The sequence below is a fragment of the Puntigrus tetrazona genome, chromosome 21 (genome assembly GCF_018831695.1).
Source record: "Puntigrus tetrazona isolate hp1 chromosome 21, ASM1883169v1, whole genome shotgun sequence".
NCBI classification, from domain to species: Eukaryota; Metazoa; Chordata; class Actinopteri; order Cypriniformes; family Cyprinidae; genus Puntigrus; species Puntigrus tetrazona.
This window is the reverse complement of record NC_056719.1, coordinates 2,775,280-2,801,929: the sequence shown is the minus strand read 5'-3', so window position 1 is coordinate 2,801,929 and position 26,650 is coordinate 2,775,280. Positions and strand designations below refer to the sequence as shown.

Genomic DNA, 26,650 nt, shown 5'->3' with positions numbered 1-26,650 from the left:
GTGAATTACAAAACAAACAGCCGATACATTATGTTATTACGTCATTGTCGGGGCGTTTTTCCGTTTATCTGCCAATTTGGCAAACCATCTAGGGTGTTAAAAGAAATATATATATATATACACACATATATATATTCACACATTATACATGTGTATATATATATATATATATATATACATACACACACACACACACACACACACATATATATATATATATATATATATATATATATATATATATATATATATATATATATAGGAAAAAAATAACTATTCCATTTGTTAACTGTATTAGTTTTATTATTAAACGAATTAAACCTTATTACATTTACATTTTAGTCCTTTTGCAAAAGCCTGTTTCCAAAGCTATTTGCTAACTATTTCAGTTGTTGTTTGAAGATTGATAGGGATCCAGCGTTCCGGATAGGACTGAGAAGTTCGTTCCAACAGCTAGGAACGGTGAACGAGAACGTACCGGAGAGCGACTGAGCCGCTGTGACAGAACCACGAGGCGTCGCTCACTTGAAGATCTGACCAAGATTTGTGACCTAATTGCAGACGAACCTGTAGAGTTGGTGCGGCGGGGAAGACGAGAAGCTCAATATCAGCCAAGGTTGAGCCGTTGGATCATCGGTGAGACAAGATTCAAAGCAGTGAAGAGGAATCCCAGTGATGCCCATGATGAGAGGGAGGACAGGAGGATCTGATGACTGACAGTGACATAAGCAGCAGACAGATCCAGGAGAATAAGACTGATGGTTTGGAATCAAGGCTTCAGTGACTGAGAGTAGAGCAGTCTCCTTTGAGGGCCCGCTCCAGAACTTTATGGTGACAAATCCAGTTCTTCTCAAGATTATTAATCTTAATGGTAAATTCAACATATAATGCATTGCTAAAACACCAAAGTCGTATCTGTTGCCATTATTTAATGAAACTGAGCTAACATAAATGAACCATCAACTATTTGTTAAGTAACATAAATGCGGTGCAAAAATAATAATGATTATTATTGAATAATAGCATCTTATTGTAGTATTTAATTTATGCATGTTCTTATTTTTGTCATGTAATATTTTATTTATATTTAGTTTTACACATGCACTCCTTTTTTTCTTTTATAGTCATACTATGTTTTATATCTAAAATGAAATGTTATTTTGTATTTTTGCATGTATTTAAGTTATATTTTTATATGCATAAATAAAAATATGGATTTAGTGATTTATTACCTGTATGAGTGTGTGAATATTTGGTGGGAAATATTTATTATTAATAACAATAACGATGTTCAACATTTAAAAAAAATTCTGTCTCTAAACCATTACTTTAAACTGCATAATATATTTATACTTGCATTTATAACCTTTGGCATCATTTATACACAGCGGTTTTTATTTAGTATATTACCGGAACAAAAACAACATGCTTGGCAGAATATTTCATAACGTTTTATTATTGGTAATGTTTGAACAGGCTGCTTAAGTAACAATTGCAATTAAATAAATAAGTAATAATTAAGCCGAATAAATATACATTTTTAGGCAGCATCATAAAGCAATAGAGTCCGTTACATCAGTGGTTCTGAATAGAGACAATATATGAATCTAACAACAGCTGTGCTCTATGTAGAATATGGGAGTTTAAAAATAAAGCCACCAACGAGGCTTGAGGCAAGGAAATGTGAAATGCTGGACCAACAGATTTGAACAGGACCACCAGTGCTGCAGATTGTGCTTAAGATGTTATTTGTAGAGTGCTGGGTTTAGACGGCCAGATTAGAGATGACAGCCCTGGTGAACTCATCACACGTCGCGTAGCCTCCCAGGTCTGAGGTGCGAACCTACACCAAAAAGAACAATAAAATATTATACATCATTTTTAAAATATAATATATTCTGCTGTCTGACCACATGGATATGTAGCGCACCTAAACACAAAATTTACACACACTTCTCAACATTCAACACCTTTAGGGCATTTAGAGATTTCCAGTTTGTCAACGTTAAGAGGATTCAAACAATTCGAGCAAACCACATTAATACCAGTGACTACAAAGGGAGACTTCTCAATAGATATTTATTTTATTGCATTGAAAAGAATAAAAATTCACATTTGACAAAACGTGATCATTTCATTTGAAGCATGAATAAACCTTGAGAAATTTGTGTATATTAAAATGTGTGGTTTCCACCTTCCCAGACACGGTAAGAAGTAAAAGTGAAAATATGAACACCACTATCAGTACTGCATTGACTGAGGTAAGTTTAAAAATGCCTGAGAGGCAGAGAGATATCATTTGCCTTTGATATCAGTCAGTCATCATTTCCAGAGTTAGTCAGCAATGGCACGGAGCAGACTTCCTGCTTAAAACATTTGCATCATGAAATGAAACTAATAATTGCCCATTATGTTATGGCAGTTATGACAGCAGCAGATTTGATTAGTGATGTTTACAATAGTAACATTAACAAACGGAAAAACACAGCCGGCACTTCGGTCTCAAAAGGTCAAACGGCTTTTGCAAACTTGCTGATAATCAGGGTCCTGGAATCAAAAAGGCAATTTGACGAGGACCAGCCCCAAACAGAAGTTCTAGAAAAGAAGGAATAAGAAACTAAAGTTATCTATCCAACTGAAACCTACATATAAACGGAACTGGAGTGAACAAAGAAGCACAGAAATGTCAAAAATAAATTCCTTTCAAAGGGTTGGGGTGAATATAGGTGGAATACAGGAGGGAAAACAAAACAAAAAACATACATGGATGCATTAAAAGAGAGAAAAAAAAAAACAAAAAAAAACAAATCAGTAACCAGACAGAAAAAAATGAAATGGGAATATGACAGGGCTGCTTTAGAAACATTTGAACATATTTAGATCAGAAGTTGCATTTAAAGTGTGATCCAGGATAGAGAAATGGCAAGCATCTTCAAACAGTCCGATGGCGCAAGTTGTCCACAACCGCCCGGACAAAGTCCCCAGTGGTGCTGTAACCCCCTAGGTCTCGCGTCCTCACCTGGGACACACACACAGACAGTCACATACACCCAGAACGGGATGTGATGGCAGAGGAGAAAAGGAGGGTCAAGACCACATCAGAATAGCTAGACAAGAACAAACATGAAGCCTAGAACTTGACTGCACGACTGAGCTTGTATTGGGAGGGAAATTTTCAAATGCCGAAGCTGAAGCTGAACACATACACTGAGGAGCGTCTGAACAGTGAACTGAAGGTATGGTAAGAATCAGTTCAAGACCTCATGATATCAGATTTGGTATTTTGCAGCTTTCAGTTCCTGTGTGTTAATGCAACTCCTTCAGTGCAAATGCCATGCGTTTCAAATAGCAAGCGCCAACCATAAATGTCTTCAGTTGTGCGAATGCTTGAGCATTATTTATTTATTTGTTTGGTAACACGTCACAAAAAGGTAACATTAATAGTAACATTAATATTATTAATCCTTGCTGTTCCTTAACACAGTTTTAAAACATTATATTGTTAAGGTGCATTAAGGCACACAGAGTCCGAAATGTTCACACATTAAAAAATACATACACATTTCTCCAAAATGGATCGGGTTTGATTTTGTGTTTCACATCCGTAGCATGTATATTTATAGGAAAGGATGATAAATAAGAAAAAATGCAATTTTATTTTTTATTTGTAATAACTGAGATCTACTGTAAAGACTAATGGATTTCCAATTTAAAAAAAAAAGAAAAGGTGTGAACACTTCGATATTTTCCACCCAAACAAACTTTTACTCTTTCAATAAAAACAACAACAACAACGTCAAAAAAAAAAAAAAAAAATGTTTAGGAAGCCCCACCTGTCCACATAAAGCCAAAGGTTAAAATGCTTTATTTTTTCAGTTTATTTCAGGATTAAAGTTATAGTGCTGTGTTGAGGTTAGGGTCATTAGTTCAAAGACAGATATAAAGGAAAGCCAACCAGTTAGAATGAAAACCAATACCACCAGAAATATACAGACGTATATGGATAAACATTCATCAGCAATAAACGGTGCATCTTGAACTCATAAAAACACTGAATCACACCTACAGTATGTAAGCTGTTCCTTCAACACCACAGTACACCTTTCTCTCCCATTTAGACTTAATCACTCACTCTCATACACACACACACACCCCATCTCTTACCTTGCCCTGCTTGATGACTTTCTTGACGGCCTCAGAAACCATGTTTGAGTGATACTCAAGACTGAAAGAAAGAAACATCAATACAATCACCAAGACCATTAAAAAGAATTTTAATGTTTCAAACAGCTTCAAAAGAAGTCTTGCGCTCACCTAGGTTGCATTTATCGGATCAAAAATACAGTTAAATCAGTAATATTACAGTATATTGTAAGTTGCTGTTTTCTATTTAAACAGATATTAAACAAGTAATTTATTCCAATGTAAACAAAATGTAAAATAATGCATTTTAAATTAAATGGCTTAAATCTGAAAACAAAGTTTAATGTGAACAAAAATGTTAAAACATAGCAATTAAAGGTATACAGGGATCAGGCACTCATTCTTTTGTTTCCAAGGACTAAAATCAGAGATCACAATATTGTTATTATCTCTCAAAATTATAATAAACTAATAAAGCAAAATGGTACACACGCAGTGCAGCGCATGCAAAGTGTGCAAAAGCAACTAATGGTTATCTTGGTAATCAAGTAATGCTGATTTATTGTGATGTTTTATTTTACCGAGTGATTCGTAGACTTTTCTGTGATTTTAATATTTGGCCACACGCAAACTCAAAGCGAGCGTGCTTTATTTGGAAATCGCGATGTACACAAATCGCATAGAAAAATATGTTGATGAGTTGGAATGGGTTTTTAAATGACTTGCGTGACAAATCGTTTTCCCAAATAAATGTTAATAATTTAAATGCACTTTGGAACAGCAATCCAACAACAGCAGACTCACTTGAGGTGTCTCAGCATGTTGGATGCACTGAGAAGCATAGCAGTAGGGTTCGCGATATTCCTGCCGACAGCCTGAGCGAAGGGATGTCTGGCACCCTGATTGAAAACACGAAAAGACACGAATCGCTTCATTAAAAGAAGTCTTCACGCACTTCTGCGTCTGAAACCAAGAAGATTTAAACACCAACCGTTTCAAACACGGCATATTCTGCACTGTAACTCTCGCCTGGGACTACGCCGGCTCCGCCCACCAACCCCGCTGCCAGGTTATCGATGATGTTGCCGTAGAGATTTGGCATCACTAACACATCAAACTGATAAGGATTCTGCACCAGCTGTGGGCCACAGAACAATGTGTTCATTAAATATACCATTATGCCATTCTAATTGGTGGTCATAATAATACAATACAGGAAACTATACCTGCATGCAACAGTTATCAATGATGAGGTTTTCGTATTTAATCTTGGGGTAAAGTTCAGCCACTTCTGCACAGCTCTGCAGGAAGAGACCATCCCCGAGTTTCCTGCAAAGACATTCAGAGATGAGCGAGTCTGTGTGTTGAGATTTAAAACTGTATGGAAAAATAACCCCTTCATGCTTACATGATGTTTGCTTTGTGGACAGCGGTCACTTTGCTGCGGCCTTTCTTGGTGGCATAGTCGAATGCAAATTTAGCGATACGGCGAGATTTCTCCCTGGTGATGATCTTCAGGCACTCAACCACTCCCGAAACACTCTACAAACACAGAGGTGTTCAATTCAGATGTACACCACACATTTTAAAAATGTTACCAATGCAAAAAAATTAAAATTAGATCAATAGTGACATTTATAATGTTACAAAATAGTTTTATTTCAAATGAACACTGCTCTTTCAGCAAAAAAACATGATGCCAAAAATTATAGTTTTCAGAAAAATATTAAGCAGTTTGATCTCATCAATAGTTATTCTGCAGATTCGTTATCAGAAAGACACAAACTTGATATTTTTCATGTCATATCATAATAATAATAAAAATATATAATAATAATAAATTTATATATTTATTTATATTTATATTATTTATATCTTTTTTTTCTTTAATAGCTCAGTGGTAGAAAGGATTTTACACTGCCCATGACAATTTTGATTATGCTAACTAAGATGTTTATGTTAAATGAATATTATTTACTTTTTGGGTGAATTATCTCATTAAATCACCCTTATGTTGTTCTAAACCCCTGTACTATTTCTAGTAAAAAAAATAAACACTTTCTTTTTTTAATATAATATAAACAGACAACAAAAAGCCTCATTAAAATGTATATGATGTTTATCATATTCTTAAGAAATATGTCAGCTCTGTGTGAGAAACTGACCTAAATTTAAATCCTGTTCCAGACGTTGATTCTTTTAATCCAATATGTGAATCAGATGAGCTATTTCATCGAGATCAATTGGTGTGAATAACAATGGTTGTCTCAAATATCTTTTAACAGGAGAAGATTATCAACACTTCAAATACCATAAGAAGTCTATATCTCAATCAGAAATAAAACATGCGAGCACAACAAGTACCTCATGCTCCAGAGAGCTGTATTCTCCCTCCGTCTGCTCTCGTATGATGACCAGATCCAGGTTATTGTGGCGGGTGCTGTATCCAGGCAGGCTGTTCACATGAACCACATTGGCAAACAGGTCCAGCTTTCTCCTGTACAACACACCACAAAAATAACCAATCAAAAACTAGCAGGAGAACCAGGAGCAGCACAAAGCATTAATAATAATATCAAAGAAGTACCTCAGTCTCATCTCATATGAAGCCAGTTCACCCTTGTACTCCATAGGAGTGTGAATCTTTCCTAAGCACAGGGAGAATTTGATCAAAATTTATTTTAAATGCCAAATTAGTAAGTAAACTGTCAGCCAAAATATCACGACACGATCAGCAGTTAGGTACGTTACCCTTGATGGCGACTCGGTTGTTCTTCATGGAGGACAACACCTCTTCCAGTTTCTCCTCGCTGGCCATGTTCTGCACCTCGCTCAAGTGAAACTCCTCAAACTCCACAGGAATATCAGCTGCCTGGAAGGGGAGGTGAAAAAAAGGGCATTAGGAACAAGTTAGATGCAAATGTGGCACGAGAGAGGAATGAGCTGGAACACGGGACGGAGGAAGAAAAGGACACTAAAGGTTAGAAGTTTAACCCTATATCATATTCAGGGTACTTGTGGCTGGGAAAAAATAAATACCAGAAGAAGACCAGAAAGAACACGAATACCTTGAAAACCTCTTTGACAGCAGTCATCAGCTCAGGCCCGACTCCATCTCCAGGGACCATCGTGACCTTAAAGGTGCTGTCAGCCCTCGCTGGGGGACTCTCTGAAACATTCTGACTGGAGGTCAAACTCAGAGAGCGGGCACACAGCGGCTGCAGCCGGGCACCACTCAGTCCCTGAGAGAGTTATATCATATTATATCATAAAGATGGTTCTTATTTCTGGAGTGTCACAGATACTTATGATGGATAGCTTAAAAAAAAAGTGCATTACAGGTGGTGACGGGTCAAAATATATCAGTCAGGCAAATTAATCGGCCAATATACAGATATTTCTAAAATCATAAGTTTACTAAGAGAAAACATCTTGTATCTATTCACAAAACTGTTGACAGCCCTGACAACACACACACACGATTCCTGTTTTTAAGCATCCTCATGACATTAAATCCTAAAAACATAATGAGCACATTTCTGCTCATTCAGGTATATGCAAAGAGGTATTAAAACAATCCATGTTAACGAGTTCAATGACATATTAAAGTATTACCGTATACCATCATTTACCTTGGTGCACCTTGTAAGGATTATAATGGACGTCTAGGCACGTCGTTTGAATCACTACATCTAGACAACTTCTAACAGACCTCTCCTGTGAAGTCATTTTACTTTTTTTTGTTTTACTGTTACACCCATTGCGTTCCAGTCCAGACTTGCCTCGTCGCACGTAAACAATGCTTTTTATTTGGCCGTGTGCCTCAGACAAAACAAATTAGGCACATGTCACTGTAAACTATGAGGAAGCGACAGAATCGTTTTTCAAGACTCACCTTGGCCAATGTTACAAGTCCTCCTCTCAACGCGGCCGCCATCATGCATTAAACGGGAGGAAGAAAAAGGTCGCCGTGATCTTCCTCCTGAACTAGGAACATTGAGCTGTGCGTTTCTTCTACTGACCCCTGCTGGATGCAAGCTTTACTCGTAGTGCTTCTCGACCAACACTAGGGGTCCTCGGTAAACTTCCAAGGGTTAATAAACGACGACTTGACAGTCAGTGGATCTAAAACATTTCTATCTGCCTTTTTCTTCCCGCCCTTTTGGAAGCTAGCACAACCCACGTGACCCAAAGCCAGCGAATAACTACAAAAAAAAAAAAAAAAAAGCCCACACAGATAATTTCATCCAAATATATTTTTTATTCATTATATTGCATTGACTATACTGTTCATTTTGTAAACCTGAGAAATACATTAACTTCCTGATTACATTTGCGTATAATTAGTGTTGAATCTGTAGCCTGAAGATCTTCTATGTTTCTTCGTTGGCTAACTAATTGAAAGAAAGCTCGTGTTAGTTTTTTTTAATTACAAAACAAATACTACGAGGCACAAGAAGTACTTTAAATATCCAACTATAGAAAGTTACAGAGGTGTATGTTAAAATACCCTATTAATACTCACAAGTCCAAAGTCATCAACATATGTATACTTCTGGTCTTTGTAATGTTGCTTTCTTGACATAAATGTCAGGACAATCCAATCACAGATAACATTCACCTGAAACGGGCCACAAATCTGTCACACTCATCTGTGCTGCATATATTTGGTAATATTATAAACACAATTATTATCATTTTAAAGTGTAATTTATTTCTGATTGCAGCAGTCATTATTCGTGTCTTCAGTAAAATGTCATGTCTCTTTAAAAATCATTATAATATTCATAGTTTGAGATGTCGCTGAAATATACACTTAAAACGGTTTTACTGCGTTTATATTATAATTTTATTTTAATGCTAGCTCTAATTTTAAAAATGATTGTATTGAGATGAAGGACAAACATACTTACCAGGCCTAAAAGTGCCAAGCCAGCACCTATATTCAGAAGTGTTGGTATGATATTAAATTTTCCTGCCTGTGTTAGAAACAAAAGTACTTTAATACGTGTTAAATGGCTAAATTACTGTTAACCTGCACAACTTAGAAAGAATAAAGTGTCTCACCTGGCCAAATACCAAGACATCAAAGCGAATACCATAACCCTTGATAAGTGTCCTAGTCTCTGCGCCACTACTGTCCTTGTAATATTTAGCAAATCTGTTTAGATTCAATAAAAACTGATTTAAAATGCAAATCTCATTTCCTCTCAGAAACCACTTTTAATAGGTGCAAACACCTCCCACCTGAAGTTGTATCCGGGGGCCACGTTATTTTCAGGGTCTTTGTTGTCTAATCTGCGGAACGTGTAGAGAGGCACACACCAGGTCTGCGGCATGTCAAGGTTACAATCCCAGCTGATCTGCACTCCCATCACTCCCCCCTAAAAGAAAAAAAAGAAAGAAAAAAAACGTTAAATGTTAGCCAATTTAATTCAGCAATGTCAGGCAAACATAAATGAAGTCTCTAACATGGACTGCCACGGTCTGAAAATCCTCCTTAGCCTCTTCAACAATGTCTTTGAGTCTGAAGATAGGGCAGTCAGGGTCTGTCGTACGATTGAACACGCACTGCGTCAAGTAGGAGCTATTTATATTTGGTAGAATATTCCTTCTGTAAGACACAAGCACGTTTCAATCAGTTAAAACACTGGCATAGGATTGATTCGCTTTTTGTGCTATCCAAGCAAAAACGATAATGCATTTAAAAAGCTTACTTGTTGAAGTTAAATTTGGGAAAACGAATGCTATTTTTTATGAGAACAGTAAAGTTTTCAGCATCTGCCAGAAGCGGGGGACTGAAATGTCAAAAGAAAAAAACAACAACACAACTTTACCAACATTATGTAGTTATAAATCTAAAGAAAAGAAATCACACACACACACACACACACACGCACACGGTGATTTTGCCAAGCAAGACGTGATCCTGGATCAGCATTTCTGTCCAAATCCCTGCCCCTAAACCTCACCCTACCCGAGGCGTATTCCTAAAATCAGTGGGAAATGATAAATGATAAAAATTTAAATGGGTGATTGGAATGTTGTTCCAGTACTTGGTGAAATCACGCTCACCATAATAATAATAAATATATATATACACCTTGGGGGATCAACAGTCTTCTCTAGAGGACACCAGGACAGCACTTCACAAGTCTTCACTGTGTCATTGTAACGGACACATCTGCCAGTCCGAACACCTGGAAAAAAATTAATAGAATGCATTCTTTTATTTACACAAAATGATGTTGGCTGTCTAAACAGATGGGACTGCACAAATCATAAGTCACAGTTAATGTCATTTAACGTATGAGCTATACCATCTCCACGAGCATCACTGAAGCCTCTTTTGCAGTCCCTGTGAGAAGTGCATATGGATGCTAGGGTCGGATTCTAGTCACAAAAGATAAAATGAGATTAAAATACATGATTCAAGACAATGACAGATCTGAGCAACTGTCTGAGCAAAATCTGAGCAATAATTTTTCCAATCTTTTTTTTTTTTTATCTATCGTTTCAAATCATTTAATTGTACAATTACTATTTGTATTTGATTTCAACCAGCAGCGTTTGTTTTATTTGGTTAGTGACAAAAGAGTACTATGCATCCCATAATCACTGACCTCAGCACATTTCGACTGCGTTTGATTTGGGGTGATGATCATATTGGTCAGCACAAAGAATGATCCACCCTCCTGAAACATTCAAAAACACGTGATGTCAAGTGATACCAAAAAATATACTTCCTCAAATACATAATGCCAGAAGCAAGAACTCTTAATTTCCTTAAAAACAGCGTAACTGCAGAATTATATTTACTACCATCAGTAAAGAGTATGGTCAAATGTTTACTGTGTAGTTGTTATATCAACGTTATATCCAATAAATTATATTTAAATCAGTAATAATTAAAATACAAAATCTTCATATTAATAGAAACTCAGCAATGAGTTCTCATTTGACATTATTTAATGCGTACCAAATTTGTATAGTCAAATTTTGTGGTTTCTATAATCAAATCAACACAATGTTTACTAATGTTGTTTTGTTCACAATGTTTACTAATGAGTATAGGTTCTAAATAGCTTACAAGTTTGTTTTTTATATATATATATATATATATATATATATATATATATATATATATATATATATATATATATATATATATATATACACACACACACATACATGCGTGTGTGTGGTTGACAGCCTCTATGACTGAGTATGTGTAAAAGTAAAATATTGACTAAAGTCTGAATGACTTTGGACCTATAAAGTTTAAGAAAAACACAGGTTTTATATTTTTTTACAGCACCGATTTCCCAAAGGACGCTGCTCAAAATCCGCGTAGGCTACATTCCAAAAGACCGCGCGCGCGCACACACACACACACACACACACACACACACACACACACACACACACACACACACACACACATTGTGTTAAGAGGTAACCCAATACAGCGTGTGAGCATGCAGGTGCAACCGTATCCTCTTCATGACCCATGAAAGCGGTGGAACCAGTGAGGGAAGTGGGCATTTAAATCGCCTGTACCTCCTCTTCGTCTAATCGACGGACTACCTGAGGTGGGATGATGTAGTCAGCCACGTCCCAGACCCTTTCTCCCAGCTCACTGGTGTTTGTTAGAGCAATGCCTTTCACTTTGGTCGTGACAGAACTGAGGACGGTGTCCGTGTCCTGGTAGCCTTTCTTAAGAACACACACATACCTGCAATCGAACAGCGAGGTTGTTTAAGAATACGGTTTCATTATACTGGAGTATAAACTGCGCTCTTCATGTATTTATTATACGAACAAATGAACTTACCCGATGACGTAAGCTATGACCAAAGCTTGAGTGAACCGATTCAACGTTCCCACTTTCCTGCTTCTTATCACCAGTATTTTTGAAGTGTAGTAGTCGAAAAAACACTGACCTACTGAATCACAGCAACCTTTTTCGCTCATTATGATCGCTTGAATTAAAAAGTACGCTTTTATTTTTCTTCCCGTTCACTTGCAGGCACACGTTCGGCGAGTTAATGACTTTCTAAGACGCCTCAACGCGACCCAAACTTTACACGCTTCCCGCTGAAATGTCGTTTCGCTTTCTGAGGTTGAAGATCACGCACCTCTTAAGACGTTTTAAAGGGATAGTTAATAGTTTTTTCACGATTTGCAAAGAAGGTGGTTCCCTTTTTTTCCCTTCTGGCCAAGAACCGCTTTTAGTGGAATGGCGACGCTGCTGTTTTCCGCACAATAAAAAAAAACGGTGTCCAGAGGAAACACGTTTTGATTTATCTAGTTAAGTAACCTATCACTGAGCCCCTCTCTTCATTATTATTTTACAGCAAAATAGCTGCCCACGAATTAATTAGGTCCGTTTTGTATGGCATTTTATTCCTTACCTAAAGGTATAAAGTGAAGGTTTGTCATGATCCTCTCAAAACTAAATAACAAAAATAAAATCAAACTATTACAACTCCTCCCCGATGTTGCAGCTTTACAGCTTTGTATGAAAAATGAGCTAAAACGTGTTATTTTTCCAGTTTTACGCATCTGTTCGTCTTAACAGAAAACCGCAAACCCCAACAAGTTCATTTGAATGTAGTAGGAAAGAAATTAGAGAATTAAATCTAGTAACTCTTATAGTGAAGAGGGTGAAGTAAATACACCGCAGAGACTGATCACAGACCATACATTTATTGACAATACCGGAGAGATGGAAATGCTGAATGTACTCTGTTTCTCTACAAGAAATTAGCAAAACGTGTTATTCCTTATCGCGCAGAGTATTCTGCAGGAAACGTTATAATATCTGATAGCATTTCATAAACAGAGGTAGGAAACATTCCTCCCAGCTCCTTCCCATGGGTGTTAAGTGATTTTCTGAAACAATGCTGTATTGAGTGTCTGCGTGTTATTGCTCAGTTTTTCAAAAGATAAGGTCACAGTGTGAGCGCTAATTCAAAATTTTAGAGAACACAGCTGGAAATGTGCTATTTCACAGTTTGCTTTTCTTTGAGGTCACACAGAAAAATTGATGATTGCAAGACTCTAGAAACTATATGTTATATGTAATTTAAGCTAATTGGTTTCATTCTTACTGATTACAAAATGGAATGTGTAGTTAGAAACTTATAAAAGTACTTTTTTCCTGAATAACCGACTTGTTTTAACCAGACACTATAACCAGTTTGTTTATGAGAGGAAATATCTCAGAATTTTGGGTTTGAAGTGCTCCATCTTTTTGGGGTCCATGGTTTTCACCGCTTCCTGGGCATAAAGAATTCCCTGGTGGGCTTCATCAAACAGCTCGGCCCCAATTTCGGCTCTGACTCTATCTTTCCACGCCTTGAGTTTGGGTCTGTTCTCAAACACATCCATACCGGCACCTACAGGCTAAAACAAAAAGCATTATCGGTTATAAACCGATTGTCAGGCATCGTCTGCCTTCAGTTCTCAGATCATAATATTGCTTCATCCGAAACATATTAATTTGCATACATAACCTACCTGCATGATTTCCACAATAGCAACCAAGTCAGCCAATGAGATCTGATCGCCAACAATGAACGGTTTGTCTCGCAGAAACTTTTCCTCAAAAAGGTTCAGCGATGTTTTAAGATCCTCTTCTGCGTTGTCCATCTTTTCCTTAGGGATCTCAACTCCTAAAGCTTTCGGAATCAAGAGCTGCAGCAAAACAGGATATCTACTTAATTCCATTTTAAACAATTACACTAAAAAGCTAGGAGTTAAGTGTGTAGAAATTCAATCCCGAGGCCACAGAACAACAGGAGTGAACCATAAGCTTGGGAGCTGCTGAAATTAAAACTTTTTGCCACAGTACAGAATAAATATCCTTCACTCACCTTGAACCAGAGAATCTTGGATCCGTGTATCCGTATGGCAGAGTGTTGCCATGACAGATACTCGTTCACTCTAGCACGCTTCTGCAGGTCAGCGGGGTACCAGTAGTCTGGAGTGTGGAACTTCTCAGCCAGGTACAGCATAATCGCAATGCTACAGGAGGTAACAGCTTATTTATTCAATGAGCAGTTTCACAAGAAGCACTAAACAAACAGAGGTCTCTGATTTTTACATTGTGAAATGGTGGTTTCCAACCAGAGAACAAATTTCCAAAGGGCCTCAAAATGACTTAAAATGGTTTAATGATGCCGGTAAGGCAATTTTTAATTAAATTTGTATAAAACAATAAAAGCATAATTATTTTAATTTGAAATATTAAATATTAAACTAACACACACACACACACACACATATATATATATATACATATACATATACATATATATATATATATATATATATATATATATATATATATATATATATATATATATATATATATATATATATATATATATATATATATAACAACAAACATGGACCACATACCTTTCAGCCAAGCAAAAGTCTCCATCTTTGATTGCTGGTGCTTTTCTTAGCAGGTTGATTTTCCCATACTCTTCACTATACTGATAACCTGAGGAACAGATCTCAGATTTACGTTTTGGAAAAGATATGAACACTGTTCATAACTGACACAAAGTAAAAGCCGAGGAGGAAACGCATGACTGTCTGCCAGATTAGTGCACGGCTTTAAATCTCGTTTTAGCCGCATCTGCATGTATCAATATTACATTCTGTAGTCCAACCACGACTTCCTCACATCTAACAGGAATCTAACAAAAGGGAAATGTCTGTTGCATTTCATTATAAAGCGAACAACTTCCAATATACCGTCTGTAAGCTTTCCTTCCTACGAAGAAGTTTTGTGAATGCTGCTAAATCAGTGTAAAACACACGGTTTCGCAGGCTACCTTCAAAAAGCGAGATCTTCTTGTAGTCGAACTGGATGTTGTTTTTCTTGGCAAAGATGTAGACAGAGCGGCACGGCTGCGAAAACAGATCCAAGTAAATTTCCAAAGACATTTTGTCTTCTTTATTAAAGCAAGGCACAGTGAAAACTGCAACGAAACGACAGAGCCTCGTTGCACAAATAAGTTACTGCTTCACCACACCCCGCTGAACTCTGTTCCTAAAACCCTCTGCCAACTGAGGGAACTGAGAAACTGCTCGATCTAATCTTGAATGCTGGAAATCTTATCACGAAGGACACAGAATGCCTTAATATTGCTAACACATAAAATCAAGCACTGTAATTTGACTGTAAAATGTAAAAACTTTGTTTAGTAATACACTTCGAACCAATTTATTTTCTTTATTCTTCTCTCTTGGAATTAGCGCCATCTGTCGGAACTCGAGGGTATTTTAATCGTGATAGTTCATATAAAAGGTTAATCTCTTCAAATATCATATTTTAATTAGATATTGCCTCCATGCAGAAATATTAGACTAATAAGCTATTTGTTTTCAGCACTCTTAGCTGGTGGTAAAAAATATATATATTAGGAAGACACTGAATTAAACACAGTCTTTTAATGGTTCTTCTAAATCATAATCCTGTATTCTTTAAAGAATTTGTTCCTACAGTGTCACTAGTAAATGTGATTTCACAGCTACAATGCATTTCATGTTTATCTGTGTTCAAGAAAAGAGAGCCCCTGGAAGCAAATGCTACCCATATTGTCCCAATACACCCGAATGAATTACACAACTGCTTTATTCAAGAATGTTTGTTTATTTTCGGTTTAATTTTTTATCAAATTTCTAAATCCACGTACTAGACAAACACAGCTGATGATAAATTCGGTGAGAAAAAGACATTTTGTGTGCACTTTTACTCTGTGCTATGCAAATCAAAATAGTAATGCGACAAATCAAAACTCACTCTTTGAGCCGACTACACGATTATGGATATTTCTATGGTTTTTGTAAGCTGGATACTATGGTCTGATTTGACCCGTAGATGTGTTGAATATGGCACCTTCTCAGGAAAGTTGACTAACAACGAGCAGTTCATACAATTAGTTATACAATATAACTTTAATTTTCCTTATTGTCTAAAAATAGACATTCGATATATTGATTTCCCATCAAAACGCTGAATGCATTTTATATTTATCTTAGTAAAGTGATTATTTTTTAAATCACAGTCTACTGTTCAAGAAGATCAGGAAATATTCGTATTCTTAAGAACAACCGGTCCTATCGCCCAGGAGCAACGCATGTCCAGCTAGTTGAATCCCAAACAGGAATCACACACAAAAAAAGAAGCCTTATAAGAAGCTCATCACTGTTCCTTTCTTTCCAATCTGCCATGGTTCCAGAGGGTAGAACAATATCAAAATACTGCAAAAGATAAAACAAAAGAACATCAGAACATTGAGATGCTATATGCACAAATAATGGCTTGATCAAAGGTCCCATTTAAACCAAATTAGACCGTTTTGTAGCAATGCTTCTATGCAAAATGAAAGCTGCCAGGTGGGATTTATAATTAAGGGGGTGGGACATTATAATTTCAGGAAGCATTTATTGGATGAAAGCAGACACGCCCATTAACGCGACGTCAATCAACAATATGTTGGTAGAGACTAACTTTCAAATGTTTAAGTTTACTTTTTGTACTGGATTTTACGCACTATATTGTAAGTTTCAAGGGGGTGGGACATTATCATTTCAGGAAGCAGTTTATTGGATGAAAGCAGACACGCCCATTAACGCGACGTCAATCAACAATATTTTGGTAGAAAATGTAACTTTCAAATGTTTACGTTTACTTTCTGTGTACTAGATTTTACGCACTACGCTGTAAGTTTCAAACAGGTTTCCAAATGATGAGGTAGGTAAGTAACAAGTACATTCAAAATGTGTTCAACCCGTTATTTGATTTAATTTACCGATCATCGCTAAGACCAAGCTCTCCTGTTAGAAACTGGAAGATTTTGGCGCTATGTTCCTTATTTTTCTCCGCGGTATCAGTCACTCCTATGGCAGACAAGGACATCAACAAACACGGGGAGCTGGACCCCGCGATCATCATCGGCAGGTCAGCCTTCACCACCAGATTCATCCTCTGAAGACATTAACCACTGCGTTACACATCTGTGATCAAGGTCAAGACATTTAACGTGGAGAGAACAATTGCATAACCTATGCTACAATACTCACGTCTTCCGGTTTCCCCAAAGCTGCAGCCAATGTAGTGCACAGTCTTTTCAACAAGTCTTCTGGAAACTTGCTTGCAGGTAAATTGGTTTCTACGTTTATGAACGGCATTATAGTAGTTGCTGCTGGTGACTAGCGTGAGAATGACCCGTTGTGGCTCTGCTTCCTTGTGATACACCGCTTCCTCTGATTGGTTGAAGGACAGAGACGCCTGTTCACCGAGCTCTGTGATTGGTCAACGTGCCGAATTCCTTTCACGCCTCTTGAGGTTTTGACAATAGCATGAATGAAATGTAAATAGGTCGATCTAAGGATTATCAAAATGAATGTTACTGTAAATTAAACTTGAGAAAACGGTGTTGTTTGTGCTGCATATTAAAATAATCTGCTCTTTCTTGTTTGTGTGAAGTAAAAAATGCTATCAATATTTGTGACAAAGGGAGTTAGGTTGCGTAATCGAGATCTGCTGTTTAACTTAGTTTGGAAAAGAGTGATAACTAGTTATCAGGCTTTTGTTTTGGAACTATCAGATGCTTGTTAATCATTACCATGACTAACAAAATGGACAAAAAACTGTAATGTGACTAAAAGATGCGCAACCGAGCAGTGTGATGATTTATAAAAGACATGCATGCTTAAATAACAGTCAAAGAGATATAGTATTGTAATAGTATTTAATTGTACAATCTCATTAACATGATCAGACATTCAGAAGTACGAATGTGTATTTCAAAACTATAAACATACATAATTCACATTGACTACTGGAAATATTGATATTCAGGACCAATATTTGACTACATTTAGTGTTTATATCTTCCATGTTCTCCATCACACGAGAGACGATACACCTAAAGGGACAAAAGGTCATCAAAAGGTCATTCCAAGTGCAACAGGTTTTTGTTAGTAATAGTACATCAGTGCATGCATGGCTCTCGTTCTTCAGTATTCCCAACTAAATATTTTTGTGGTAATTTCGTCTACTTAAAATCAAATATACAAATTGGATTTTTTTTTGGTGTTTTCTGAGAGATTCAAGCAACAAGTCGCATGTAAGTACAGTCATAGATGAGGATCGTGTCTAATGCCTGCGTTGACGAGAAGCTTACCATGTGAGAGTTTGCACTGCTTAAGAGCTTCATTGAAGCCTTCACACAAGCTCAGATCAGCCTGATTCGTGGCACAGTCCAGAAACTGCCTCACCTCGAAGAGACACGGGCCAGACTGAGAGGGTGGAAGTCGCGAGGGCTCCTGCAAGCGTAATTAAAAGATGAGGGGATGTTGCCACTCTCATGCTATAATCATCTTTCGGTGCCAAAAGTGTGATGATGATGATGATTTTTGAGGCATCACCTGATATGTGGGTGCTGGTTTGGGTGCCTCTGAGCTGCTGCTGCCTCCGCTGAAAGCACCTGTGATGGCACCGCCCACCACGTGCCCTACGGCTGAGCCGACTGCCACTCCAGCAGCCGTGGTGGCCATCTGGGCCATGAGACCTGGCTGCTTGGGCTGGGCCGTGGCAGGGGCCATTGCCACCGGTGGAGGTGATGCTGGGGCTGGAGCGTAGGATGGGGCAGGAGCACTGAGAACAAAACAAAGTGAAATACTTACAACTTTAAGTATAAAACCACTATAAAATATCACAAAAGTAGAACGACTCATCTTGCTTTGCTTGTAAAGGATGTACACAGAAAACAGGATATGAAGAATGCATGTTACATTAACCTGAGTCAGTACCATGTGATGCAGACATGTCTTTGAGCTGCTTTTGGCAACTTCAGACGGAAAGAAGATAAAGCCTTAAACCTGGTTTGCGTCATAGGCTATCAAATGATGGACATTAGGTATAAACAAATGCGTTTAAATAAATAAATACTAAGCAGCTATTAAAGGTTTTCCACTCAGAATATCATGTTTTTGTTTTGACCTTTCACCTACTGCTCTGGAAGTATTTGGCATACGCAAAAGGAATAAGCAAACCAGCCTAATATTTTTTTTTATGAGCGGTCTAGTGTTTTTCTTGATTACTGCTGGCATATCTAACGTTACCCATACATTTAATTAAAAAGTTAGCTTGTATCTCGCTAACGCAGGTTTACAGTGCGTTACAAAACTATCAGGCGAAGCGTCAGATACCTCGCTGGTGCCGATGAAGGACGACTGCGACTTCCTCTTGCCATTCCAAAAGTTTATCGTAACTGCAATCAATCCCCAGTTATTATTATGAAGCCGCAAGCAAGCGCGAAGGTAGTTAAATCCACTCTATCCACGCAGAGACTGCTGAATGACAGCCGGCAGACGCACGTGCGTTTGACCTTGTGTGGTAATACACTCGGGGCGCATGCGCGCGTCAGTGTTCTAGAAAAGAGCAGCGAATTTCATTTTATGCTATTTATTTATTTGTATTTTTTACATATGCTACTGTTTTTTTTTTTCATATAAAAGTATTATAAGTAACCATATGAGATTTCTAAAATGTTCAAAGCTACCATGGTAGAATATTCTCTCTTGTGACGTTAAGCCAGATTTCATGTCTTTTTTTTCCGTTTCTTTTTCTAAACTCATCGGTTTGCAAATCCGAAAGCATTCCTTATTGTTTAATAAAGAAACGTTTTTAGCAATATTAGTATAAAATAATAGTAGGTAATACAGTAATACGTACAGTAGACCTACATAGTACTAAAATATATTATAAACAATAATTATATATATATATATATATAATGTGTATTTTATTTTAACATTTTAACATTATTACTTTAGCGTTTTTAATTTTGTTAGAAAACATATTAAGTATCCCAGAGTGATGCAATAACGCAGAAAATAAGAACAAGCTGTAAATATTATAGAATAATGCCATCTTTAGACAGTAATTTTGATCAAATCAATCACTAAGTTAGCGATAATAGGTTACTATAATAGGACAATATATAATAGGATAATACATAATAATTATGTTTAAAAATAACTGGGGAGAACAAAATTCACGCCTTACTTTGGCAAACTATCTGTCTAAACTACAATTAAATACTAAAATAGTATATAAGTTTGTAGGGGGAATAAGTTGATAAACTTTCATTTATGCTATAAAACCTGGTCATTTTCAGTAATCGCTTTAAAAAAATTAATAACTTTACTTACGTGTCCGATGTTGCTACTTGCTAGAAGTTTAATAATGTTGGAAATTATTGCGGTACACACGCTACAAAACAAACGTTTATCCAAACAGCAGGCGGCACTGTCCGGAAAAACGATAGGTCTGGAAGCGCTGGTCTGAGGGTGCAGGTCTGAGCGTGCAGGTCTGAGCGTGCAGGTCTGAGCGTGCAGCTTCAAGGCGCTAAATCATCTTATGTCACAAGCATCCCACTAGATGGCACTACAATATCGGTATTATCGGAAGCATCGCCTTTTGAACTGTCGAAATGGGGCAAGATTAGCAGACATTATTTAGAGGAGAAAATGCGTCTGTTTTAAATCTGTTCAACATCAACATCTGCTTTTAAAGATATTTTATATGAGATTCCTTTATTGTTTTATTTTTTAGCTATAAATAACTGGAGAAATACTAACTATTTACCCTTTTCCCAGAATGCCATGTACAATTATTCTGTTAACATTTCATACATGTTTTGAGACATTCATTCTTTGCAGCAAAAGCCTGAAAAAGCTCTGAAGGTATATATATATATATATAACCTTTTTATATTCTAGACAAGAAAGTCATACAGGTTTTGGAATAATTTAAGGGCGAGAAATGATCAATTTTAGCTGAGCTATCACTTTAAATTCCTAAATCACACATGGCATCTTAGTCCTATTTTTGTCCGAGAAGAAATTGTGATCTGAAATGCAAAAGTGCAATTTGACTAAAATGCTTTGCAGGGACGTAAACATGTTGATAAAAACAGCACAAATAATGCCCAAAACTGTGCTGTGGTTACAGCTGGCCTGATAATTTCTGCTTAGTGTGTGGTGCGGGGGAGCTCAAATTTACTTAAATCGGCATGATTCACATCCCGATCTCAGACGGCAGGCAGTGATTCACAGCGCATTAGGCTTTGCAGGTTCTGCCTTATTTCACCATGATAGGCGGTCTGTTGCACCTCTGTATTAGTGACTTTATATGAGATTGAACTTAAAGAACCATTAGGGCTCAATAGAAATACTGTGTCCATATGGTCCGTGCATCTGATCTCCACAGGCGTCCCTGGTCAATTCCGGAATGATTCACAAGGTCTAAAAGCAGTTAAAAATAAAAGATCCCAGACCCCAAAAACCAAGGGGAACTGGGAATTACCTGGCCACAGTGACTTTTAATGTTTGTAAGTGCACAGAAGTTTTAAATACTTAAATAAGTTTTAAATACACCGTACGATTGATTATGCCAAATTTTAGAAGGTTACAGAGGAAGTCAAATGCTAAACCACTGAGGATCACACACTACCAAGCTTTTTACGTTGTTCAGGAAACAACAAACACATTCCTTATAGAGATGTATGTTATATGAAAAATAACATGTATTATTATTATTACTATTATTATTATTTCAGACATCAACATCATCAAAATGACCCATGCTTAGGTATTCATTAAAAACATGTAATATATGCATGTGTATATGCATGCATGACATCATTGTATTATTTATCAAAAGTTTACACTTTAAAACACATTTTCAAAAGTTTGCATTTTCAGGCCCCCAAAACTCTTGCTGTACAAATGAATAGCCTTACATCCATATATTTTTATATGTAAAATCTGTCATAAGTCATGTAGTGCATTGCGACGTCAGATCTGTTTGATACACGAGCTCTGTAAATGATTCTGATCCAGCAATGCTTATCCGAATCAGTACTTTAAAATCTCTCATATTACACAGCTCTTTCATTTCATACAAACACATCTGGTGCATATTGCGTGAATGTCATCCATTACAATCACCTTATATGAGTACAGCACTAATATAACTAATGCTTTTTAGTATAGTGTAGTGGATTTCATTTTTCTGTCAAATGGTAGTTTTTTTTTTAAATGATAGTTAATACCGTCAACAGTCAGGTTATATTTGCGATATGTCTTTATAGATGATTCAAACACAAAGACGGATGTATTACCACACAGAAATACCGCTGCGCATGCCAACATTTGCGTGTTGCATCACTCCTAAACGACAAACTGCACAAAGCCAGCGTGTGTTTTATAACCTCCACTGCTTCTCCATCATCCTCTTTCTTGTGGTCACCGGCACATGGGATGGAGGGATCAGGGTGAGGAGGGGTAGAGGCTATGATTCATTTCCACGGGGCTTTCTTTCATGTTGCCACTGAGTGACGTTTAATAGAGCCTCGGGGGTCTGGTTGAAGCTGCTTGCATGGTGGAGTGTTTGAGGAGTCTGGCTTGCATTTTATCAGACTGAGGGGGCCCCGCACCCGAGAAAGAGGCTGACAGCAGCACAAAAGAACTTGTTTTGAACCTCCTCGTCCTCGTGATTGAAATCTTAGCTTTATTGTTCTCAATCAACGTAGTTTTCGCAAATAAACACGTCATTAACAGCCGCGCGCCGGTACGGAAACCTGTATGGACCCCTGCTGTTTGACTGGCAAAAAATGGCGTTAATCAAATATACGATCGAATGCATAAATGCAAAAGCATAAAGAGCGCTAGGTTATTATTTGCGGCATGACAGGCGGCAAATACGAACTATGCACACACTTGTGCATTCACTAACCTTTTGTTGTTTGTTAGAGGTTTCCGAATGCCGTTCTTACCCCAAAGGTTCGTGATCCTGGTGGGATGTGAGGGTTCCAGCATTGTAATTTCTTCACAGGATTCCTTATTATTGAAAAGTCCCATGGGGCACAGAGGAAGAAAATGGAGGCTTCGGGTAGTTGTGGCTGTATGATATTTTTCCACTGTTAACTTTCTCTCCGTAAGCGTCATTAGCGATACCCACCTGTTACAAACCACTGAATCTTAAACAGTTGCGCTCCCAAAATATAAAGGCTTTAAACATTTGGCACCTAAACAAAGAACCTGTCTCCATCAGTAACACTCGTTTAACCCACCTATAACCGCAGACACAAGTTCATTCTACTCTGTAATCAAATTTCACAATGCTGTGGGTGTTTTTTTGCTGATAAAATACTAATTTGGTAGGAAAACTACAACGAGTAACTGAGCCAGACTATCTTTCTGCTTTGAACCCTGTCTAAGGGATAATTACTTAAATAAGCTCAAACTCTCTAGGGAGGAATTTCACCCCGAGGAAATCTAAATTTAATGCATATAAGCAGAGGATTTATGAACTTTATCTCAGATGTGCCGTATTGAAAAAAACAGGGCTACTTGTCACACTTTTTAAACTCTTATTATTACTAGCTTTTTTAAAATTTGATTTTTTAACCATTTCTATAATTATTACCGTTTCCGTAATTAAAGATACCGTTAATTAAAAAGGCATGGCAGCATGCCCTAACAGTGGGACTTGTTGGTATATTATATTATAATTGTCACAGCAGATCCTGGCAAATGCTATTAAAAGAGATTTTTTCACCCAGATTTAAAATTTAAAGCAAATGCGAACCATACATTAATGTGTAAATATGTTTGTGGTCAGCAAGTCATAAATTCAGTATTAATATATATGAAAAAATTATAGAATAAATAGAAAGTAGAAAAGTAAACATTCTTACTTTTAATGCATTAAAAGTTTAATGCATTCTTGCTGAATAAAAGTATAAAAGTAATTTTAAAAAGTTGCTTATACTGACCCTAAACATTTGAGCAGTAGTGTAACTGCATATATTATTTTTCCATATGTTTAATATGTGCTTTAGTGTCATTTCAGGTCTTGCACCGACACACACCATATCCCTTGTGGAAGAGAACCAGCTGGAAAAGGTACGAATTCAGATCGTGTGTTTTATGATACACAAATCATTCGCAGGACACCAAGGTCTCCCGTCAGACCCCTTCAAATCTGTCTTTTACCAAAATAACCCAAAGCTGTCTCTCTCAATGCATTTAGTTGGACTCAACCTGACTGATTTTTGGAGGAATAAAAAAAGCACTATAATTCATGGAAGGGCGAAACAATAAGTGTTACCAGACACCTTGTAAAATGGAGTTCAAGTGTTGTATGTCAAAAGGCACATTTGTATTCCATTTACTTCTAAACATTACAGGCTAGGGTTACATTATGAGCTAGTGGTTGATGCTGGAAATGTCCTTTGATACGTTAAATGTTTATGACTTTGGAAAAGCTGTGGGAGCGTGTACAATAGCACGATTTGTATCATTAGAGAGTCGCTCTCTTAAATGGATCAATGTGGCTGGGTGTCAGTGATTATGTGATTCAGCCACAGATTATTGCAGTGATGGGAAGCCTGAAGATCTCCTTCCTAATGACTCCTCGCAGATGCTGACTTTGATTTTTGCAGGTGTGCAGATGACAAAGAGTGAGAAAGAGAGAGAGTACGCATGCCTATGTTTACGGCTAATACATCAAGCCGTGGCGCAAAACGGAAAAAGACAAATCTGAAAGCATCTCTGGAGATTTTCCTGTTTGCTTACTTTGATGCGCCCCCGCCGTAAATGCGCTTTGAATGTTTAGTAGCGAAGACTTTACAGCAAGGAGGCCCTTAACTTTACGGTTCTCTGTATTACAGTTAAGCTCACAAAACGGCCGTCGCAGCAAAGTGTGAGTAAGGCTGAGGTAAATATTAGGTGCTGTTAAGACGGACGTACCTTTAGTAGATGCGGTAGCGTCTATTGACATGTTATACTGCGTTCACACTGAGCCGAGAGTGCAAACAGAAGCGAGTTCACTATGTGAAATATATATGCTTTCACTGGCATCTTTGGGTTCCTTATAGAACCTTTAACATCTATAGATCCTTACCATCTCATTTGTATCATTTGTCTAGACTCCGGGCGTTTTTAGGTTAAGTAGAGGATATTCGTACAAATTCTTCTTCAAAACAGCAAGCAATTCTTGCTTAAAAACAAGATAAATAAACAGTGTTTTTACCCCCTGCCCCATCTACTGTGGGTTTACAAGTAACGCTGTTATTTGAGATGAGTCTGCCTCATTGTGGTTCTCTCCACTAAAGTGAGGAGGATTGATGGTTTTAAAAGGAAGTCTGGACAGTGTTCTTTTGTTTTCTAACAGCTATCTCATGACATAATGGATTATACATGTGTCTCATTGGCTTTGTTGCAGTCGGTCCCTCTGTTGGTGTCAAAGGTTTAACAAACTCTATCGTTTAGTTTGAGAAAAATGGCTACAGATGAATAAATATCCCAAGAGGGCAGTGATGCCATTGAAGAATCACTTGGGATCTCATTTCAGTGCAAAAACATTTCTTTCTTAATATGGAGAACATAACTTTGTCCACTTTTAAGAGCATTTTAAGGTTCCATGGATGCTAAAGGAACTGGAACGGAACCACGGATGCCAATAAATAACTTTTATGTTTGAGAGTATAGGGTCAGTGGGTTCAGGAGACTGAGTTCTCGATGAAGGGATGGATGTTTGGATGTTTATCCACGGGATGGTGCTAAAATGTTTTAGAAGGATTGGACGGTTCACATCTTAAGTAAGATTTTATTTGACAGCGCAGAAGATACATCTTAAAAAATAGATGAATGGCTCTGATCGATTTGGAGGTGAAGGGAAAATGCAGCTGCAGGAGGAGATCTTAGGGTAAAAATATTTTGAGAATAAAGTAACATCTAAGATTCAAGCTCTCTGAAATTGCTTAAAATACTCAATGGGCAATTGAAACGTAAACAAAACCATTTGTGATTATTTCCATTGATGTTTAGAATTGAAAATGTTTTTTTTAATCAAAGTAGCATGCATATCCCTTTGAAAGCCATCATCAGCCTACGATTAGGAAAACTGCTGAGTATAGCAAATTTTCACTTGGTTTCCATCCAAATGCGTGGAGCAAAATTAAACAAGGCTCTTTGTTGCAGTGACAGAGACAAAGAAGCGTCTGACTCATTTGGCAGGAGGTCTAAAACGAGAAATAGATACAGTTTCTGCATTTTCCCCATCCTACTCATCTGTGATATGGTGATTATATCAAAGCAAAATGAAAAAAAAAAAAGCTCAACAGTTTTCAGTAGTCCATTGTTGGTACACAGCAAAAAGGAAAGATGAAGCATGGAGCTCAGATCAGTCATAATGAGTCAGTCGAGTGTAGACTTTAAAGATGCAATAAATCAGAACTACGTTACTGTAGGTGTATGCACACACAAACTCCTTTTATTGTTATTTTATTTAACATGATAAAACTATGAAAAAACACATGACAGTGTGAGTTACAAAGTGATTGAAATGTTAAACAAATCAAAATCTCTTATATCTGGTTCTATGTGGAAATGAGCAACTTTACTTCAC

The 26,650-nt window shown here is 37.2% G+C and overlaps 5 protein-coding genes across 8 annotated transcripts; all 5 read right to left on the bottom strand.

The window, feature by feature from the left end:
• Positions 1 to 1,429: 1,429 nt before the first annotated feature.
• Positions 1,430 to 8,242, bottom strand: idh3b (isocitrate dehydrogenase (NAD(+)) 3 non-catalytic subunit beta). Of its 2 annotated transcripts, none has more exons than XM_043220866.1 (11): positions 8,039 to 8,242; positions 7,212 to 7,385; positions 6,895 to 7,015; positions 6,731 to 6,791; positions 6,508 to 6,640; positions 5,552 to 5,685; positions 5,370 to 5,472; positions 5,135 to 5,281; positions 4,948 to 5,042; positions 4,165 to 4,225; positions 1,430 to 1,843 (listed from the first exon to the last, which is right to left on the bottom strand). In XM_043220866.1, the coding sequence occupies exons 1-11, from the start codon at positions 8,081 to 8,083 to the stop codon at positions 1,766 to 1,768; spliced, it is 1,152 nt and encodes a 383-aa protein (XP_043076801.1). In that variant the 5' UTR covers positions 8,084 to 8,242; the 3' UTR covers positions 1,430 to 1,765. The 2 variants fall into 2 exon arrangements, with proteins under 2 accessions (XP_043076801.1, XP_043076800.1); XM_043220865.1 differs by lacking the exon at positions 1,430 to 1,843 and adding an exon at positions 2,063 to 3,019.
• Positions 8,243 to 8,384: 142 nt separating this feature from the next.
• Positions 8,385 to 12,423, bottom strand: p2rx4a (purinergic receptor P2X, ligand-gated ion channel, 4a). Of its 3 annotated transcripts, none has more exons than XM_043220862.1 (12): positions 11,978 to 12,423; positions 11,704 to 11,878; positions 10,767 to 10,838; positions 10,464 to 10,536; positions 10,247 to 10,343; positions 9,861 to 9,941; positions 9,616 to 9,757; positions 9,391 to 9,527; positions 9,211 to 9,304; positions 9,057 to 9,122; positions 8,669 to 8,764; positions 8,385 to 8,533 (listed from the first exon to the last, which is right to left on the bottom strand). In XM_043220862.1, exons 1-12 carry the CDS (start codon positions 12,115 to 12,117, stop codon positions 8,471 to 8,473), a joined length of 1,236 nt encoding a protein of 411 aa, XP_043076797.1. In that variant the 5' UTR covers positions 12,118 to 12,423; the 3' UTR covers positions 8,385 to 8,470. The 3 variants fall into 3 exon arrangements, with proteins under 3 accessions (XP_043076797.1, XP_043076799.1, XP_043076798.1); XM_043220864.1 differs by having other exon boundaries at positions 8,385 to 8,537; positions 11,978 to 12,422; XM_043220863.1 differs by having other exon boundaries at positions 11,731 to 11,878; positions 11,978 to 12,422.
• Positions 12,424 to 12,836: 413 nt separating this feature from the next.
• On the bottom strand, positions 12,837 to 15,286 carry gstt1b (glutathione S-transferase theta 1b). Its single transcript, XM_043220867.1, has 5 exons — positions 14,994 to 15,286; positions 14,569 to 14,656; positions 14,022 to 14,172; positions 13,666 to 13,842; positions 12,837 to 13,551 (listed from the first exon to the last, which is right to left on the bottom strand). Exons 1-5 carry the CDS (start codon positions 15,103 to 15,105, stop codon positions 13,351 to 13,353), a joined length of 729 nt encoding a protein of 242 aa, XP_043076802.1. The 5' UTR covers positions 15,106 to 15,286; the 3' UTR covers positions 12,837 to 13,350.
• A 508-nt stretch (positions 15,287 to 15,794) lies between these two features.
• ddt (D-dopachrome tautomerase) lies at positions 15,795 to 17,457 on the bottom strand. The gene is made up of 3 exons (XM_043220870.1): positions 17,248 to 17,457; positions 16,977 to 17,152; positions 15,795 to 16,425 (listed from the first exon to the last, which is right to left on the bottom strand). Exons 1-3 carry the CDS (start codon positions 17,353 to 17,355, stop codon positions 16,353 to 16,355), a joined length of 357 nt encoding a protein of 118 aa, XP_043076805.1. The 5' UTR covers positions 17,356 to 17,457; the 3' UTR covers positions 15,795 to 16,352.
• Positions 17,458 to 17,904: 447 nt separating this feature from the next.
• Positions 17,905 to 19,582, bottom strand: chchd10 (coiled-coil-helix-coiled-coil-helix domain containing 10). Its single transcript, XM_043220869.1, has 4 exons — positions 19,381 to 19,582; positions 18,598 to 18,826; positions 18,354 to 18,495; positions 17,905 to 18,095 (listed from the first exon to the last, which is right to left on the bottom strand). The coding sequence occupies exons 1-4, from the start codon at positions 19,422 to 19,424 to the stop codon at positions 18,076 to 18,078; spliced, it is 435 nt and encodes a 144-aa protein (XP_043076804.1). The 5' UTR covers positions 19,425 to 19,582; the 3' UTR covers positions 17,905 to 18,075.
• Positions 19,583 to 26,650: the final 7,068 nt, after the last annotated feature.

Excerpts from the sequence above, each read along its gene's own strand:
- idh3b (XM_043220865.1), bottom strand. The coding sequence starts at position 8,083 with ATGATGGCGGCCGCGTTGAGAGGAGGACTTGTAACATTGGCCAAG. Across the intron at positions 5,282-5,369 it reads TTGATAACTGTTGCATGCAG|CTGGTGCAGAATCCTTATCA; the intron begins GTATAGTTTCCT and ends TGTGGCCCACAG. Across the intron at positions 3,020-4,164 it reads AAGTCATCAAGCAGGGCAAG|GTGAGGACGCGAGACCTAGG; the intron begins GTAAGAGATGGG and ends TGTGTGTCCCAG.
- p2rx4a (XM_043220862.1), bottom strand. The coding sequence starts at position 12,117 with ATGAGCGAAAAAGGTTGCTGTGATTCAGTAGGTCAGTGTTTTTTCGAC. Across the intron at positions 9,305-9,390 it reads GCCCCCGGATACAACTTCAG|ATTTGCTAAATATTACAAGG; the intron begins GTGGGAGGTGTT and ends GAATCTAAACAG. Across the intron at positions 9,123-9,210 it reads ATGTCTTGGTATTTGGCCAG|GCAGGAAAATTTAATATCAT; the intron begins GTGAGACACTTT and ends TTTCTAACACAG.
- gstt1b (XM_043220867.1), bottom strand. The coding sequence starts at position 15,105 with ATGTCTTTGGAAATTTACTTGGATCTGTTTTCGCAGCCGTGCCGCTCT. Across the intron at positions 13,843-14,021 it reads CCAAGATTCTCTGGTTCAAG|CTCTTGATTCCGAAAGCTTT; the intron begins GTGAGTGAAGGA and ends GTTTTGCTGCAG. Across the intron at positions 13,552-13,665 it reads CTATTGTGGAAATCATGCAG|CCTGTAGGTGCCGGTATGGA; the intron begins GTAGGTTATGTA and ends TTTTTGTTTTAG.
- ddt (XM_043220870.1), bottom strand. The coding sequence starts at position 17,355 with ATGCCGTTCATAAACGTAGAAACCAATTTACCTGCAAGCAAGTTTCCA. Across the intron at positions 17,153-17,247 it reads CTTTGGGGAAACCGGAAGAC|AGGATGAATCTGGTGGTGAA; the intron begins GTGAGTATTGTA and ends TAATGTCTTCAG. Across the intron at positions 16,426-16,976 it reads CTTGGTCTTAGCGATGATCG|TATTTTGATATTGTTCTACC; the intron begins GTAAATTAAATC and ends TATCTTTTGCAG.
- chchd10 (XM_043220869.1), bottom strand. The coding sequence starts at position 19,424 with ATGGCAAGAGGAAGTCGCAGTCGTCCTTCATCGGCACCAGCGAG. Across the intron at positions 18,827-19,380 it reads CCTTCATCGGCACCAGCGAG|TGCTCCTGCCCCATCCTACG; the intron begins GTATCTGACGCT and ends TTTTGTTCTCAG. Across the intron at positions 18,496-18,597 it reads AACCAGCACCCACATATCAG|GAGCCCTCGCGACTTCCACC; the intron begins GTGATGCCTCAA and ends TTACGCTTGCAG.